The sequence below is a fragment of the Ipomoea nil genome, unplaced genomic scaffold (genome assembly GCF_001879475.1).
Source record: "Ipomoea nil cultivar Tokyo-kokei standard unplaced genomic scaffold, Asagao_1.1 scaffold3087, whole genome shotgun sequence".
NCBI lineage: Eukaryota > Viridiplantae > Streptophyta > Magnoliopsida > Solanales > Convolvulaceae > Ipomoea > Ipomoea nil.
In genome coordinates this window covers 2,543,212-2,557,923 of record NW_017619515.1, presented here as the reverse complement: position 1 = coordinate 2,557,923, position 14,712 = coordinate 2,543,212, and the positions used below count along the sequence as shown (strand labels likewise).

The 14,712-nt window shown below is 35.8% G+C and overlaps 2 protein-coding genes across 3 annotated transcripts; one reads left to right on the top strand and one right to left on the bottom strand.

Annotated features, from left to right (window-relative positions):
* Nucleotides 1-3,318: 3,318 nt before the first annotated feature.
* On the top strand, nt 3,319-7,506 carry LOC109166270. Of its 2 annotated transcripts, XM_019315197.1 has the most exons (10): nt 3,319-3,778; nt 4,812-4,898; nt 4,990-5,112; nt 5,155-5,322; nt 5,467-5,602; nt 5,865-6,027; nt 6,114-6,242; nt 6,374-6,568; nt 6,910-7,032; nt 7,153-7,506. In XM_019315197.1, exons 1-10 carry the CDS (start codon nt 3,580-3,582, stop codon nt 7,261-7,263), a joined length of 1,434 nt encoding a protein of 477 aa, XP_019170742.1. In that variant the 5' UTR covers nt 3,319-3,579; the 3' UTR covers nt 7,264-7,506. The 2 variants fall into 2 exon arrangements, with proteins under 2 accessions (XP_019170742.1, XP_019170741.1); XM_019315196.1 differs by having other exon boundaries at nt 3,320-3,778; nt 4,990-5,322.
* Nucleotides 7,507-8,094: 588 nt separating this feature from the next.
* On the bottom strand, nt 8,095-11,940 carry LOC109166135 (glycerol-3-phosphate 2-O-acyltransferase 6-like). The gene is made up of 3 exons (XM_019315021.1): nt 11,707-11,940; nt 10,643-11,026; nt 8,095-9,125 (listed from the first exon to the last, which is right to left on the bottom strand). Exons 1-3 carry the CDS (start codon nt 11,938-11,940, stop codon nt 8,226-8,228), a joined length of 1,518 nt encoding a protein of 505 aa, XP_019170566.1. The 3' UTR covers nt 8,095-8,225.
* Between the last annotated feature and the right edge of the window lie 2,772 nt (nt 11,941-14,712).

Here is a 14,712-nt window from a genome sequence, read left to right as displayed (position 1 = left end):
CAGTTTATATACACTGTAGTTTCATTTCACTATAACTACAGTATCATTTTGATATAACTGCAGTGTCGGTTTGGATAGACTGTAGTATCAGTTGGTGTTTAATACACCAAACAAACGGACTCCGTTAACTCTAACGGCGGGCCATTTCTTTACTTAAAGAAACGGCGCCGTATATGGGCCGCGGTGCATAATCGATTATGCACCGCGGTCTATAATATAACAACTGGGTGTGAGCATTTCGGGTTTCGATTTGGTTTTTTTTTTGGGTTTCGATTTGGTTTTTTCGGTTTCAGCTTTTTCGGTTTTAAAAAAGTTAAACCATTCGGTTTAATATTAGAGTTCGATTCGGTTTCGGTTCAGATTTAATTCGGTTCGGTTTAAGGTCCCCAAATTTCAACATTTTCTATTTTTTCGAACATACTACCAAACAATACATATTCACATAATCCAAATTCAAACTTTAAACATTATATAACAAAATAGCAATCCAAAGTTCAAACACAATACTAAGTACTAATTACCAAACATCAGTTAACGTTTTTGCACAACCGACTCTTCAGTTGGTTCAGTTGGAATATTTTTATTGATAAGATGAATAATCATCTATCTGTATAGTTGATATTAAAAGAACTAGCGTCAATTACTATATAGTTAATTTTTGGACACAATCTATCATTGCTAGTGCACTCGAAATATATTCCAGTACTAGAAAATAATTATAGTGCACTGGAAATCAAAATTAGAATGACTGTAAAACACAGTAAATTTATAGAAAAACATGAAACTAAGGAAAATACTGAATATTGTAAATATAACTCAAGTTAGATATAATTGTGAGGTAAATAGCAATTGCGACAAACAACAAAAGTGCAATGTAGAAAACAAGTTATAAAGAAATCAAATAAAAAATATAAGGTTCTTTACCAGTAAGAATGAGAACTGAACGGCGGAGCAGACATCAAGGAACTTGGATTTACTTCTTTTTTATTATTATTATTATTATTATTATTATTATTATTATTATTATTATTATTTATTAAAAAATTATATAACATTCAGTTCGGTTCGATTTTTGCCAAACCGTTCGGTTTCTGTTCAGTATTAAACCGTTCGAGTTACAAAATTTCGAACCATTCAATTTTCTATTACTAGTTCGGTTCGGTTCCCGAACCGAAGTGCCCACCCCTAATTATTAGTACTGTTTTCGTTTAGATTTGGTTGTGACAGACAGCTGAAATCTGACACATTAACCTAGTTCGAATTCGATTTTGAAAATGTTTTGACACAAAATAAATAAATAAATTTATGATTAAAAATTTATTAAAATTTGTAAGTATTTAATTAGTTAATCGATTTTTTAGTTTCTTTTTAGAAAAAAAATTATAATAAAATATTTAAATTTATTGATATTTAATATGTTACTAAATTTGTTGATATTTTATTATTTTCTTATAATAAAATTCAATTGCAGAGTATTTGCATCTTGAAATATTTGTTTTTTAAGTACTGTTGATCATATTACATGTAGTATTATTTACATATATTTTTTCAAAGTACTAAAGTTCAACGAGTCAATACTTACCCCAAAAGGCTGAATCCCCAACCCTAAGGGTCCCCACACTCCGACTTGACAGAATATGTGGAAGGATGTGCATGACGTTTGACCACAAGGTCTTTCCTGTACGATTCACTTCTCATGTGATTTTACAGGTTAAGTTTACCTGTACACTCTCAAAACAGTGACTATGACTTTCTTTTATCACCAAAGAAGAAGAAGATTATTTTAGCCTCCAGGTAAAAATCTTGCCACATATATTAATTTTATTGAAATAAGAAAAGAAAATTAATAAAAATTATAATCAATTTTTGAATCAATCAAAACATATCATATCATATTAATTGAAAGTAAAAATTAAAAAGTAAATATACAAAGTATATGTCTCACGAGCTGACGAGCTCAATTGATTAGATTTTTTACTCTAAAATCTTCTCCAATTGACTTGTGGGGATTCACAAAGAAAAATACTACCTGACTATATGTACTCCTAACTAGTTTATATTAGCTTAGTTATATAACATGCCTTTGTTTGGTTGAGGTTATACAATATTCCCTTGAAATCCAATATCACCTCCACATCAGATTTTTTTTCTTTTTATAAGGAAATGTGATTCCATTGTCAATCTTAGGTTATCTTGGATTCCCTTGGCCATTTTACATTGTTTGCCCTTTGTATCACCTCCAACATTTTAGGGGTCGTTTGGTTCACGGAATGTCAAATTACCTTAGGGAATGTTAGATTGCTGGGAATGTTAGATTCCTGTGTTTGGTTAAAATTGGGGTATGTAATATAATCATGTTTGGTTTAGGGTTATCTTTTATACACATTATAATATCCTTAACATATTTTCATATATTTTAATAAATTTAAAAATTAAAATAAATAAATAAGATAACGGTATCATATATAATTACATGATTTTAAAATATTAACTAAAATCTTGAACTTGAGAAACAAAATTATTTTATATGCTAACATAACATAATAAAAATAAAAATATATATAATTACAAAAATAATTATATATATATATATATATATATATATATATATATATATATATATATATAATAAACTAACATAACCAAGGTTATCTTACATTACCTAAGATTTTGAAGGGAATCACATTCCCTTCAAAATCCTATGTGGAGGGAATGTGACATTCCTGGGGAATGTTAGATTCTCTGAGATAATGTGAACCAAACATAGGAATGTGAGCTTTGGAATGTCAGATTCCCTTGGTTATGTTATATAACTTGAACCAAACGCCCCGTTTGTAAGGTGATTTGCAATAAGAGGGTATTAAGGTAAAATAACCATTATAACACAATCAATAATTCATCAACCAAACATGTTTATATCACATAACTCTATTTTTACCAAACACAGTAATCTAACATTCCCTAAGGTAATATGACAATCCATGAACCAAACGACCCCTAAAAGCTTACTTCCAACTTTTATTTCTATTTATGTTCAAATTTAATTGAAGAAAGAAATAAAAAAATAGATAAACATCATAAACCTTATAAAATTAAGCAATCAAAGCATGCTAAATCATAAGAGCAAAAGTTGTATTAGTAGTCAATCTTCAACTTTTTTACACATACTTTTTTAGGCGAATGATTTCGCTTGGAAGCCTCCAACAGTCGCCTGTCGCTACTGATATATATTGCGTGTTTTAGAGTTTATGTATACAAGCAAGCATTCATACCAATCATATATTATTTGATTTGACTTCTTCTCTGTTTTCACTGGAAGCCTCACCACTTGCTTCCCTTTCAAAATCTTTATCCCAAAACTCACACATATATATAGAGAGAGAAATAAATGTGTGAAAAAAGATGGGGAAGTGCTTCAATGGGCTTGCGTTCTTCATTTCCTCTCTATCTCTCTATAAAGATTAGATTTTTAATCTCTGGGCAAAAGGCGATCACCTTTTTCTGTTGATATATATCAGTTTCTGTTAGTTCTTCATTTTTTTTCCCAAATATTTTGGGGGTTTTTTCTCTCCGGGAGAGATGGGGGCATGCGTTTCAAGACCGGAGAGCTGTGTAGGCGGCAAGTTTGGAGCTCAAAAGAGGAAGAAATTCAGGAAGAGAAGAAGGATCACTGCTATCAAGAATAGGGCAACTTCTTCACGTTCATCTGATCGTTCTAGTGATCAACTTGAAAATGCTTTCCCTTCCGATGGCTCCTTCAACAATCCCAGCCTTTATGGTATGATTTTTTCTTGCTTGTATAGTTGTATGTATATCTGTATGTGTTTTTTGTATAACGAGCGAAATTCGTAGTCATTATTCGTGTGCATGGATAAATCTAGTCCTATGACCCTAGCCGGTCATAGCCGACGGAGTACAAGAACCTAAGTTACCTATAGTTGACTGGTTCGAGTCAAACTTAGAACCTTTAAGTTAGGAATTGAACCAACAACCTGACCAATTTGATTGGATTGTCCTAATGTGTTTTGTGAGTGTTAGGAGCTTTGAAATCTGTATTTATGAATTGAATGATGTGTTTTGTCTCGACTGAATTACAATACCTCATTGAATATTTGAGTGCTTGCAAGGATAAACTTTGCTTTGTAACCCTAGACGGCAAAGATTCATAAGGGGTAAACCAGTCTACATTGTCCATAGTTAACTAGATTTTGTGACCATGGCTAGCAAAGGACCAGAAGAGGAGGTAAATCAGTCTATGTTTCTCATAACGGTCTGTCTCAAAAAGACCAATAGGCCACTCTCATCGAGAGTCAAACTTGAAACTTGTGATTATCAAGCCAACAATCTGACCATATTGGCTGAGATTTTTGTTGAGTTGTTAATGTTTGGCTGAAAATCTTTGGGAAAGTTGGGTGGTTGGGCTTTAGAGAGTGGGTGGGAAAGTAGTTGAAGAAAGAGGTTTTTGGTCAATACTTTCATGGACTAAGTGTGACAGTCTAACCTAACAAGAAAGTGCTGGTTTCAACATTCAAATGAAACCTTCCAACATAAATAGTCTAGGGAGTTAGGAAATGGGAAAGCAATTACCTTTTTTCAATGATTTTTTACTCTCAATCTTGAGAATTTGTGTATAGAGATACAAATGGGCTAAACCACACTAAAAGATTGAATCCAACCAATTAACCAGTCTAACCCATGGCCTTATAAACCCATATGTTCTCTCTTATTTTATAGATGTGAGACTCTTAACAGTTAGGAATATTATATTCCAGAGACTAATAAGTTTCTGCATATATGATCGGTGAGAGCAGGGAGTGTCGAGGAAGCCTGGTTTGATTCTGCTGCAATATTCGAATCTGATTGCTGCAGTGACGAGGAATTCCAGAGTGTTTCTGATGGTATCTCGCAAATTTCGTTCTTTTTCTACTGATTGTAGTTTTGAGGATAATCTTATTATGTCAATGTAACAAACTCGTTATACTTCTACAGATGCTCGCTCTCTCGATGGCTTTGAAACCGAGCATGTTCACGTGCCCGGGAATTCATCAGCCAGCTGCAATTCTACTTGTAACTCTGTCACCGGGATTGCCAAAACTCGCATCCAACCAAACAGCTCAGTGCATCCGAAAGATGCTGATTCTGGACAGCGAAACGAGGTAAAACCTGTGTTCCTAAGTGAAACCTCGTTGTCTTGCTTGCCCTGTCTTGCTTCTACTGTCCCTCCCGTTGAGAAACGAAGATCCTCGAGCTCCAGTCCTCGAAAGAAGGCTGCATTAAAACTGCCCTTCAAATGGAAAGACGGGAATTCTAATTCTGGTTTAGGTAAGTTTAAGCACAAAGTTCATTCGATGTGATTGCAGCTATGTATTGGTCTCGAGCCTACTACTTAAGGGCACTATACCCTAAAGAAACTGACCCTTTTCATGATATGGAACTAAAATGGTAATGTTTCTTTGTTGGTTGTAGTTTCATCGAAGTCGCTTCTGCAAAGACCAAATGCGGGTTCTCAAGTACCGGTTTGTCCCTTCGAGAAGAGAATCCCAAACAGTTGGTCTCGCATTGAGGCAGGTTCTTTCAGAATTCGAGGAGAGAACTACTTCCGGTAAGCAATTTGCATCGTCCTTCTAGTTCATGTGATATAGTTTCCCGTGCTCACATATCAAATGGTTGCAAAGTAATCGATTTTGCTAATTCCCCAGACACCTGTCAACCTTAACTGCACCGTTTACTCTTGTCGGGACTCAAACTCGTGATCTATGCTCTGATACCACTTTTTAGGACTAAGCGCCCCTAACAATCCTCTAGCCACCTGGTTCTGGACTTGGCCTTTCAGCCTTTCAAATATTTGTATTTCCGCTTTGCAGGGACAAGAAAAAGGAGTTTGCTCCAAATTATGCTGCATATTACCCAATTGGCGTCGATGTATTTCTATCCCAGAGGAAAATAAACCACATTGCTCAGCTCGTGGAGCTTCCCGTTATTGAATCTTCAGCCAATCTTCCACCCATTCTCGTCGTGAATGTCCAGGTATTGCTCGTTTTATGATCATTTGCATATAACCCGCAAATTAAACAAGTTCTGGTTCTTGAATTGCCACTTTCCTTTCTTTACAGATACCATTATACCCAGCCACGCTTTTTCAGAACGAAACAGATGGAGAAGGAATAAGTTTCGTTCTGTACTTCAAGCTTTCTGATAGTTACGCGAAAGAGCTTCCATATCATTTCCAAGACGGTATAAGAGTAAGCTTACACGCTATATATATACTACAACAGACATTTTTCTTGAATTCTTTCTATATGTGCTTCAAAAACTGTCAAAAAGACAACCTTTTTTCTCAAGGTTCTTTGCTGTTTTTGCTGCAAAACTGCAGAAGCTGATCAACGATGAAATGGAAAAAGCGAAGGGTTTTCCAATAGACAACATCGTACCATATAGGGAACGGTTGAAGATCCTAGGTCGTGTAGCAAATGTCGATGATCTGCCTTTGAGTGCAGCGGAGAGGAAGCTAATGCATGCCTACAATGAAAAACCCGTCCTTTCTCGTCCTCAACATGAGTTCTATGTGGTAAGTTTATGTCTATGTGTTGAAGTAACACTACTGAAAAACCCGGGATTTCCAATCACCAGAAAGTGGTCAAAAACTTAAGGTGCGTGGTTTGTGATCATAAACGACCTTTTCAACCACTTTGGGAATCCGAAATACTTTTAGTTGCTATTACTGGCCCAACTACTTTAGTGGTTGGAAAGTACGTCTTTTTTAAGGTGGTCAGAAAAGTTGAAAATTTTACTAATCGTACGTTAGTTTATCATAAGTGATCAGTAATCGACTAGTCTCCACGATGACAATTCTTCTTAGTGATTGTTTCTTACCGTCTTCTTGACTATATATTGCCATTTTTACTGCAGGGAGAAAATTATTTCGAAATTGATTTAGATATGCACAGATTCAGTTATATCTCCAGGAAAGGTTTTGAAGCATTCTTAGATAGGCTAAAATACTGCATCTTGGATTTTGGCCTCACCATTCAGGCAAGTATTGTTATCCCGAGACTAATCTGATCGAGTTTCAGTCGATCCCATTATTTGGGATGCTTTTCATTTCACTTTGGGATCTTTCATGACAATACTCTTATGTTGTTGTGAAACCAGGCTAACAAATCCGAGGAATTGCCAGAGCAGATGTTATGTTGTATAAGGTTAAATGAAATTGATTATGAGAATTATCAGCAACTAGGGTTGAATCAAGAGCCCCTTGAATAGGTGGATTATAGGTTTATAGTCTTCAAAGATGGAAGATTTTTGCCCCCGAAGTAACGGCGGTTTACCTCTTCTACGTGATTTGAAGATTATTAAACGAGAGATGTTTACCCAGTGTATATACCCTTAGTAGTGACAGCTGGTTGATGATTTACCTCTTCTACATAATTTGCGGATTATTACATAGGAGCGATTTACCCCGTGTACATCCTCAGTAGTGACTGTGGGTTGACAGTTTACTTCTTACCTCTTCTACATGATTTTCTTATTATTACACAAAATGTTTACCTAGTATACATCTTTAATAACAATAGTTATTGCGTGGACCGTGGTTTTGCTTAATTTTATCTTTTCGTGCGCTCAGCTGCAACATACATTTTTATAACTCATAATATACATTATTCTAAAACATAATGTATATTATTCTAAAGCATAATGTACATTATTTTAAAACATAATGTACATTATATTATCTCAGATGTTTCATTATTCTAATTTCTAACACGTAATATACATTCACATAATGTACATTATTCTAACATGTAATGTACATTATTTTAACATATAATGTACATTATTTTTACTTATAATATTCAAGACAATGTTTTGGACTGTGGTCTATGCAGCTGTGTGGACCACGGTCGACACAATAATTTGCCCTTAATAGTGACTAAGTTGACGGTTTATCTTTTCTACATGATTTGTGAGTTATTACACAAAAACGTTTTACTAGGTGACTGGGTGTACATCATCAGTAGTTACTTTTTTTTTTGGTGGCTAAAAGATTCTTTTCTTTTAGGATTTTTTTTAACACCACATGTGAAACAACCTATGTAACAAGAACAAGGTTTTACTAGGTTGTCGTTGTTCTTAACGACTGCCAATCTCTGTATATTTTGACTTCATGTATAGAATACAACGGAGAAAGTTACATGATATAATTAAAGATTAATCGATAATCGATATTAGCAGCCCATGATGTTGCTAGCCTTAATCCGGGGTTTCTCCGGCACCGTGCCATCGTTTCCGGCGAGAGCTCGGTACTTATCTTTCCTGGTAAAAGTAGTGCATTCATACGAGAGAGTCGCGGCGATAACCCTCTGTATATAGTTCGCCACCTCGTGGCTAGACTTGCCGGAGTGACACGTCAGCTCCGGCGGGAGCTTGTTCAAGAACGTGACCTCGTAGGCGGGGCTGGGGTTCATGAAGAAGTAGAAGGGGTCCATCCCTTTCCAGCCACGCGCCGTCGTGCCGTGGAACATGCTCATCCGGTTCACCATGGCCACGGGGACCAGCTCGCCGGTCAGCTCGGCGAAGAGGGAGGAGAACCGGAGCAGGAACGGTTCGCGGCAGGTGGTCCCCTCGGGGCAGATGGCGAGGTCGCCGTGTTCGAGGAGGCGCGTGATCATGGCGGCGTCGGCGGCGCGGTCGCGGGAGAGGCGGACGGTTTTGATGGGGGAGATGAGCTCGGAGAGGCGGGAGACGGAGTAGGTGACGGCGGGGATGCGGCGGCCGAGGGCGGCGGAGAGGAAGATCGGGTCCAGGAGAGTGCGGTGGGAGCAAATGAAGAGGACGCCGGAGTGGCCGCTTTTGAGCGGCGGCGGCGGCGGCGGAGTGCCTTTGACTGTGACGCGGACGCCGAGGGCCCAGAAGGCGTAGTAGACGATGGACATGGGGAGGAGGGAGCCGGCGGCGATTCTCAGACACGCGAGGAAGAAGCCGACCGGAATCCAAAGAATGGTGAGAAGAGCGACGATAGGGTTGGGCTTCTGTACTAGCCGGCCGTCGTGGAAGATGACCGGTTTGGGAAGCTTATCTATGGTCACCGCTTTCACCTTTGGATTTGGAGGAACAATGTATCCTTCCTGCCAAATAAAACAAAAGAAAATGACATATTTTTAAACTGCTAAATATAATTCTATGATCACTTTTCATTACAACCTAATCTTCGTGATAGGGATTATTTCCGGACCATATTTTAATCAACACTAGACCGGTACCGAACCTACTAGGGGTGTAGAGCTCGGTCTGATCGGCACTAACTCGATCTTCTCATGCCTCCTTGACCCGAATTCTAAAACGAGAGGACCTCGCTAGTAAATTAGAATTAAGTGCCGATCACATCGCCCCGTTCATTCTGGGTCGTGACTCGTGACCGAGCCCCGACCTTTGGTACTTTGAACATCAGTCAAATACGACGATAATGAGCCTCATAGCGACAGGAATCTGCGAACACGTGAACAGATCAGCATGGACGGTCGGCGTCACCTCTGCATGCGCCCCACGCGCCGTGCATGCCGAGAGACCGGTATCTATCCCCTATCACCGTACCCCCTATAAATACCGCACTAAAACATGCGGAGATGAGGGACTTTTGGCAATTTCTACACACTAACCTTTAGTTCGGGAACCTCTGACCTACTGTCAAACCATCCGAGCTCAAAAATTTAAACCAACAAGCATATTATGTAAAGGGGCCGTATCCGGAACGGAACCTAATACCATATAAAGTAGTAGAAACCCCATATTTACTACATCAGCTCCGATCATTTTGAATAGTTGGTAAATGCAACTAGGTAAGATCTCCAATTGTGTTTGACAAATTTTGAACTTTTATATAACATAATATATAGATATTTCCAAGTTCAAGTATCATATTGAGCAGTTTATATATTAACCTTAGAGTTAATACCCAAAATTGTCCTCGACTATAGTGGTTTTTCTCAATTTCGTCATAAACGACTTTGGTGACCTAATATCGTCCAAGACTTTTGTGTTTCGTTCAATTTAGTCCCAAACTTTTGTGTTTTTGCTTAATTTAGTCCATCATTTGTTATTTTGTCCATTTGGTGTTAAATAAATAGACAATTCAGTAATTTCAATATTAACATCTCTTTACTCATAGACATGTGAACTGCGAAATTCTTTTTTTTTTTACGAATTACTCCTAAAACTGCGAATATAAAATTTGATTTGCAGGTCCGGGAGTAATTCTGGGTGTAATTCGTACAAGAAAGATAAATTTCGCACTTCACAAGTTGAAAGTAAAGAGAGATCAATATTGAGATTACTGAATTGTCCCTTAATTTAACACCAATTTGACGGAATAACAAATGGAGGACTAAATTGAGCGAAACACAAAAGTCTGGGACGATATTAGGTCACCAAAGTCGTTTAGGACGAAATTGAGAAAAACCACTATAGTCGAGGACGATTTTGGGTATTAACTCATTAACCTTATTGATTTGAAATGGTAATAAGCTATAAGCAACCTAAACTGTCTTATAATTTTATAATGACTAAGATTACAAAGCATAGTTTATATGGAGATTATGAATTTTCTAGACATCAATAAAAAATAAAACGCCATGATCAAACTAACCTTGCAAAGCTCCATGAAGGGGGCATCGGTGTGGCGATCACCCAACCCAATCTCCGGCCGAGTCTCCCCAAAAGCCTTCTTTAAAGCATCGGCTTTGTTCTTCCCAACCAGCACGCCGGGCTTCTTCACCAGCCCGGTAGCCCTTCCCTTCCACGTCGAAATCTCCGTCCCCAACACCATGTCGGCGCCCAGGAAGCCCTTCAGGAACGCCTCCACCATCACCGTCGGGTTCGCCGTCAGCACGCACCGCGCCCCGCCGCACGACGAGAACACGCGCCACGACTCCGGGTGGAGGTCCGCCGTGTAGAACTTCGGCAGGACGGCGCGCGCCACGGATTCTATGCTCGACACCTTCATTCCGGCGAACGTCGCGAAGATCAGCACCTGCAGGTTCAGTTATGAATTTTATTTGCACGTGCAATGAATAGTTAGAAAGAACTTGGTGAACATTCTCCATGCTGCACTGGTTCTAAACCTTTGAAAAAAAAACTTTTTAAAAATTTTACAATTAAATGTAACAAAATAGCCAATAACCATGTGGTCTAATGGCATGAAGTAGTGACTCTTCCAAATACGAGGTTACTTACTAATCTATTATTTATTTTTATATTAGAGTTAATTTCATTTTTGATCCTAGATTTATAGGTGAAATTTCATTTTTAGTCTTTTTATTTCAAAATATCAACTTTTGATCCTAATACTATTGTGTCATGACCATTTTTTATCCTCCATCAACAAAACAGTTTAAATTTTATCAAATACAAGAGCATTTCAGTCTTTATTTTTTATTTTTTTTCAAAAAATAAACATAAAAAATATAGCGGGTCAAACTACTTTGTATAAAATAAAGATTAAAATGTCGTTGTATTTAACGACATTTCAATGATTTTTTTACCGGAAGACAAAAAAATGATCATGCAACAATAATTAGGACCAAATGAGGATGTTATGACCAAAAAAAAAAAAAAACCTAAAAGTACATAATTGTCACCTATAAATCTATGCACACCTGTAAAAAAAAAAAAAAAAAAAAAAAAAAAAAAAAAAAAAAAATCTATGCACACCTGGATTCCCGCGTTTTCGGAAACAAAATAGTAGAGAACTCCAACTAAAGGGGCGACCAAAAGCAAGAAAAGAAGCCTAAAAACGCCGCCGGCTTCAAATGCTATGAGCGCAAAATACGGGAAAGAGCTCCGACCTCTAAGCAGCGTTCCGTCCATGTCTGCCACTACCGTGTCCTTTTCGCGGCCAATTGAGGAACATTTATCGACAGTCGGAAAGGTTGTCGAGACCACCATTTTAACCGATTTACTATTTTAATATGTTCGGATCAAAATCTATATCCGCGATAAACTCAATCAATTTATTTTTACTTTATACATTGAATAGAATTGGAGGGTTGGTTGAAGTTGATTAGTTTGGTAGGGTATAGTATATATAGAGAGAGGAAGTTTAAATGCGACAATTTTGGAGAGCATAGAAGAGTCAGTAATGGTGATGGCTTAGAGACAGAGCCTCCAATATAGACCTAGGTTTCTGCTAAATGTGCTTCAATTCATAGTTCAAAACGCCATTTCTAAATTTTTTGTCCTTCAATTCAAATAATATAAAATTCACATATACTAAAACTTACACTAAGAAGATCATGTGCAACATAGAGCGAAAAGGTTCTATGAATATCATTTGTTGCATTTTGTAAATATTGATATTTGTATATTACACGATGAGATTCAAATAGCTATCACAATATGTGTTAGTATACTTTTTTTTTTTTTGTTTTTTTGTTTTTTACGTTAATCGACCCAAAAAAAAAAAAAAATTCCTTTCCCCCCACACCTCCTGAATTGGTATGTGGAAATGACGTTAATCGACCAAAAAAAAAACATATCTTCTTGTTACAATGTAGTATCTATTCATATCTAATTTCTTAACCTATGACCTCCCATTTAGAAGAGTCACTTCATGCCACTAGATCAAAAGGTCATTGACTATCTCCTTGTAATCTAAATGCATTTAGAAGTGTTTTAGGTCAAAGTTTCAAAATACCAACAACAACATACATGTCAGTATTGAAAAAAATCCTTAATTCCTCAATTCATTTAGTTGCCTCATATGACTTCGTCTTGAGCTTTCGTTGTTGGCCTATATAAATTATAAAATATAAAAACATATTATACTCTTGTCCCAAAAGGTTGAATCCCCAACCCTAAGGGTCCCCGCACTCCGACCCGACAGAGTATGTGAGAGAATGTAAATTACGGTGACTCAATAGTTTAGTAGAAATAGCAAAATGTCGGTGCGTACAAGGAACATATGATACTCACATTTACAAACACATTATCTGAACTTTTTAACTTAAACATTATAACATATTACAAGATGGATCATACTTTATGATATAATTAATTTAGGACATATAGGTTTCAAGGTAATAACAACTACACACATTTATAGCCATTAAATCTATACGTCATAATCAACTAACTTGATCAAGTATGGTATCAATTCAAAGCTTTTGTCTTTATACACTGCAGACAAATAATGGCTTAATACTTCGGATTAAACGGAAAATTTTGGCTCAAAAGTCAACAACAAAGTCATAATACAATACCTAAGAGCATTCCTAGTCACTACCATCTATTTTTAGTCTTTTTCTTGCAAGATGAAATTGGTCTAATTTTATCAAAATTATTTTTATCAAAATAATTAAAAATTTCACCAGCAAATATGTCTTTTATATATATATATATATATATATATATATATATATATATAATTTAGAAGTTGTTTCTATTGAATTTTTAATAAAAGAAGTCTTTTTTTTTTTTTTTCTTTTTTGATAACCAGGTAAGTCTGATATGATAAGGGTAAGAATATCAGAATCAACAATATGAATTTCTGGCCTGAAGGGTCTTTTAATTATTAAGGAAGAAAGATACAAAGACATTTTATATCAAATTTTGAAAATCAATTTTTTCCTTGAATTTTATTTATTAATGTATATTTGTCTTGAATAGAAAATATACCCATCTTTATAAGTATATATTATCATTGTGTCTTCTATAATCAAAGACTATTCTAGATTGGCCTCTTTTCTTTAATTTCATGCTTCTTTCTGGACAATAAAAGCATGAATTCTATGCCTAGAACTTGAGTGGCAGATGGATAATATGGAGATGTGGCAGTATTTTGATTTGAGCTAGTTTTTGTATTCATAATTTTTTTTTTTTTTTTTGAGATTCCTTCATCAGTTCTATTTTAATTTATTAATATCTTCTAGATATATTTTCAATAATGGAAATAATATGCAAAAGTATCTTGTACTTCCATAATATCAAGGTCTAAAATTTTTATTTTACTAAACTACCTTTTGAACCTCTGCAGAGTCACACCCCTCTCTAAATAATAAAAACTTTGATAAAAATAATTTTGACATAGACAATTTCGTCTTGCAAGAAAAAGACTAGAAATTTTAAACGACCTTGATATTATGGACGTACAAGATACTTTTGCATATTATTTCCACTATCATGTTTAAAATTTTTACTTCACTAAATTACCTTTGGAATCTCTGCGGAGATATACGATTGGGGTGGACCTAAATCTAACCAAAAACATATTCATTGGGTTTGCTCTAATGGAACTTGCTAGGAAATTTTGGTCTTGATTGGTACCAGTACTTGTTGTATTAGGTACAATAAAAAAAATTTTAATAACCATATCAGGTGCAATGAAGACACTATGAGCAATAGGTTCATTGTACCCAAGTACAACCTCCAAAGTTTTTTTCATTCACTTTGTAATGTCTTTATTGCATTGGTTACCACTTTAATATTTTTATTTTATTTTTTATTTACAAGAAAGTTTGAATTTACGACAACTTTCAATTCAATGTGAGTTAAACTTGAAACTTTGTTACTAAATCAATTGCTTGATTTACTTATATAAGATTGATTAGTATAATTAATTGTGATGATTGATACTTATAATTAGTAACTAATTTCTATTTTGAATTAGTTATAGGGTCAACGAATTGATGACACTCAATAAATAAATGTTGCATCAAAAGA

What these genes read in the sequence shown, in the direction of transcription:
- LOC109166270 (XM_019315196.1), top strand. Translation starts at nt 3,580, where the DNA reads ATGGGGGCATGCGTTTCAAGACCGGAGAGCTGTGTAGGCGGCAAGTTT. An exon ending in CAACAATCCCAGCCTTTATG is followed by an intron (nt 3,779 to 4,811) that starts GTATGATTTTTT and finishes CGGTGAGAGCAG; the next exon opens with GGAGTGTCGAGGAAGCCTGG. An exon ending in GAATTCTAATTCTGGTTTAG is followed by an intron (nt 5,323 to 5,466) that starts GTAAGTTTAAGC and finishes TGTTGGTTGTAG; the next exon opens with TTTCATCGAAGTCGCTTCTG.
- LOC109166135 (XM_019315021.1), bottom strand. Translation starts at nt 11,940, where the DNA reads ATGGTGGTCTCGACAACCTTTCCGACTGTCGATAAATGTTCCTCAATT. An exon ending in CCGAAAACGCGGGAATCCAG is followed by an intron (nt 11,027 to 11,706) that starts GTGTGCATAGAT and finishes CTGAACCTGCAG; the next exon opens with GTGCTGATCTTCGCGACGTT. An exon ending in CCTTCATGGAGCTTTGCAAG is followed by an intron (nt 9,126 to 10,642) that starts GTTAGTTTGATC and finishes TTTATTTGGCAG; the next exon opens with GAAGGATACATTGTTCCTCC.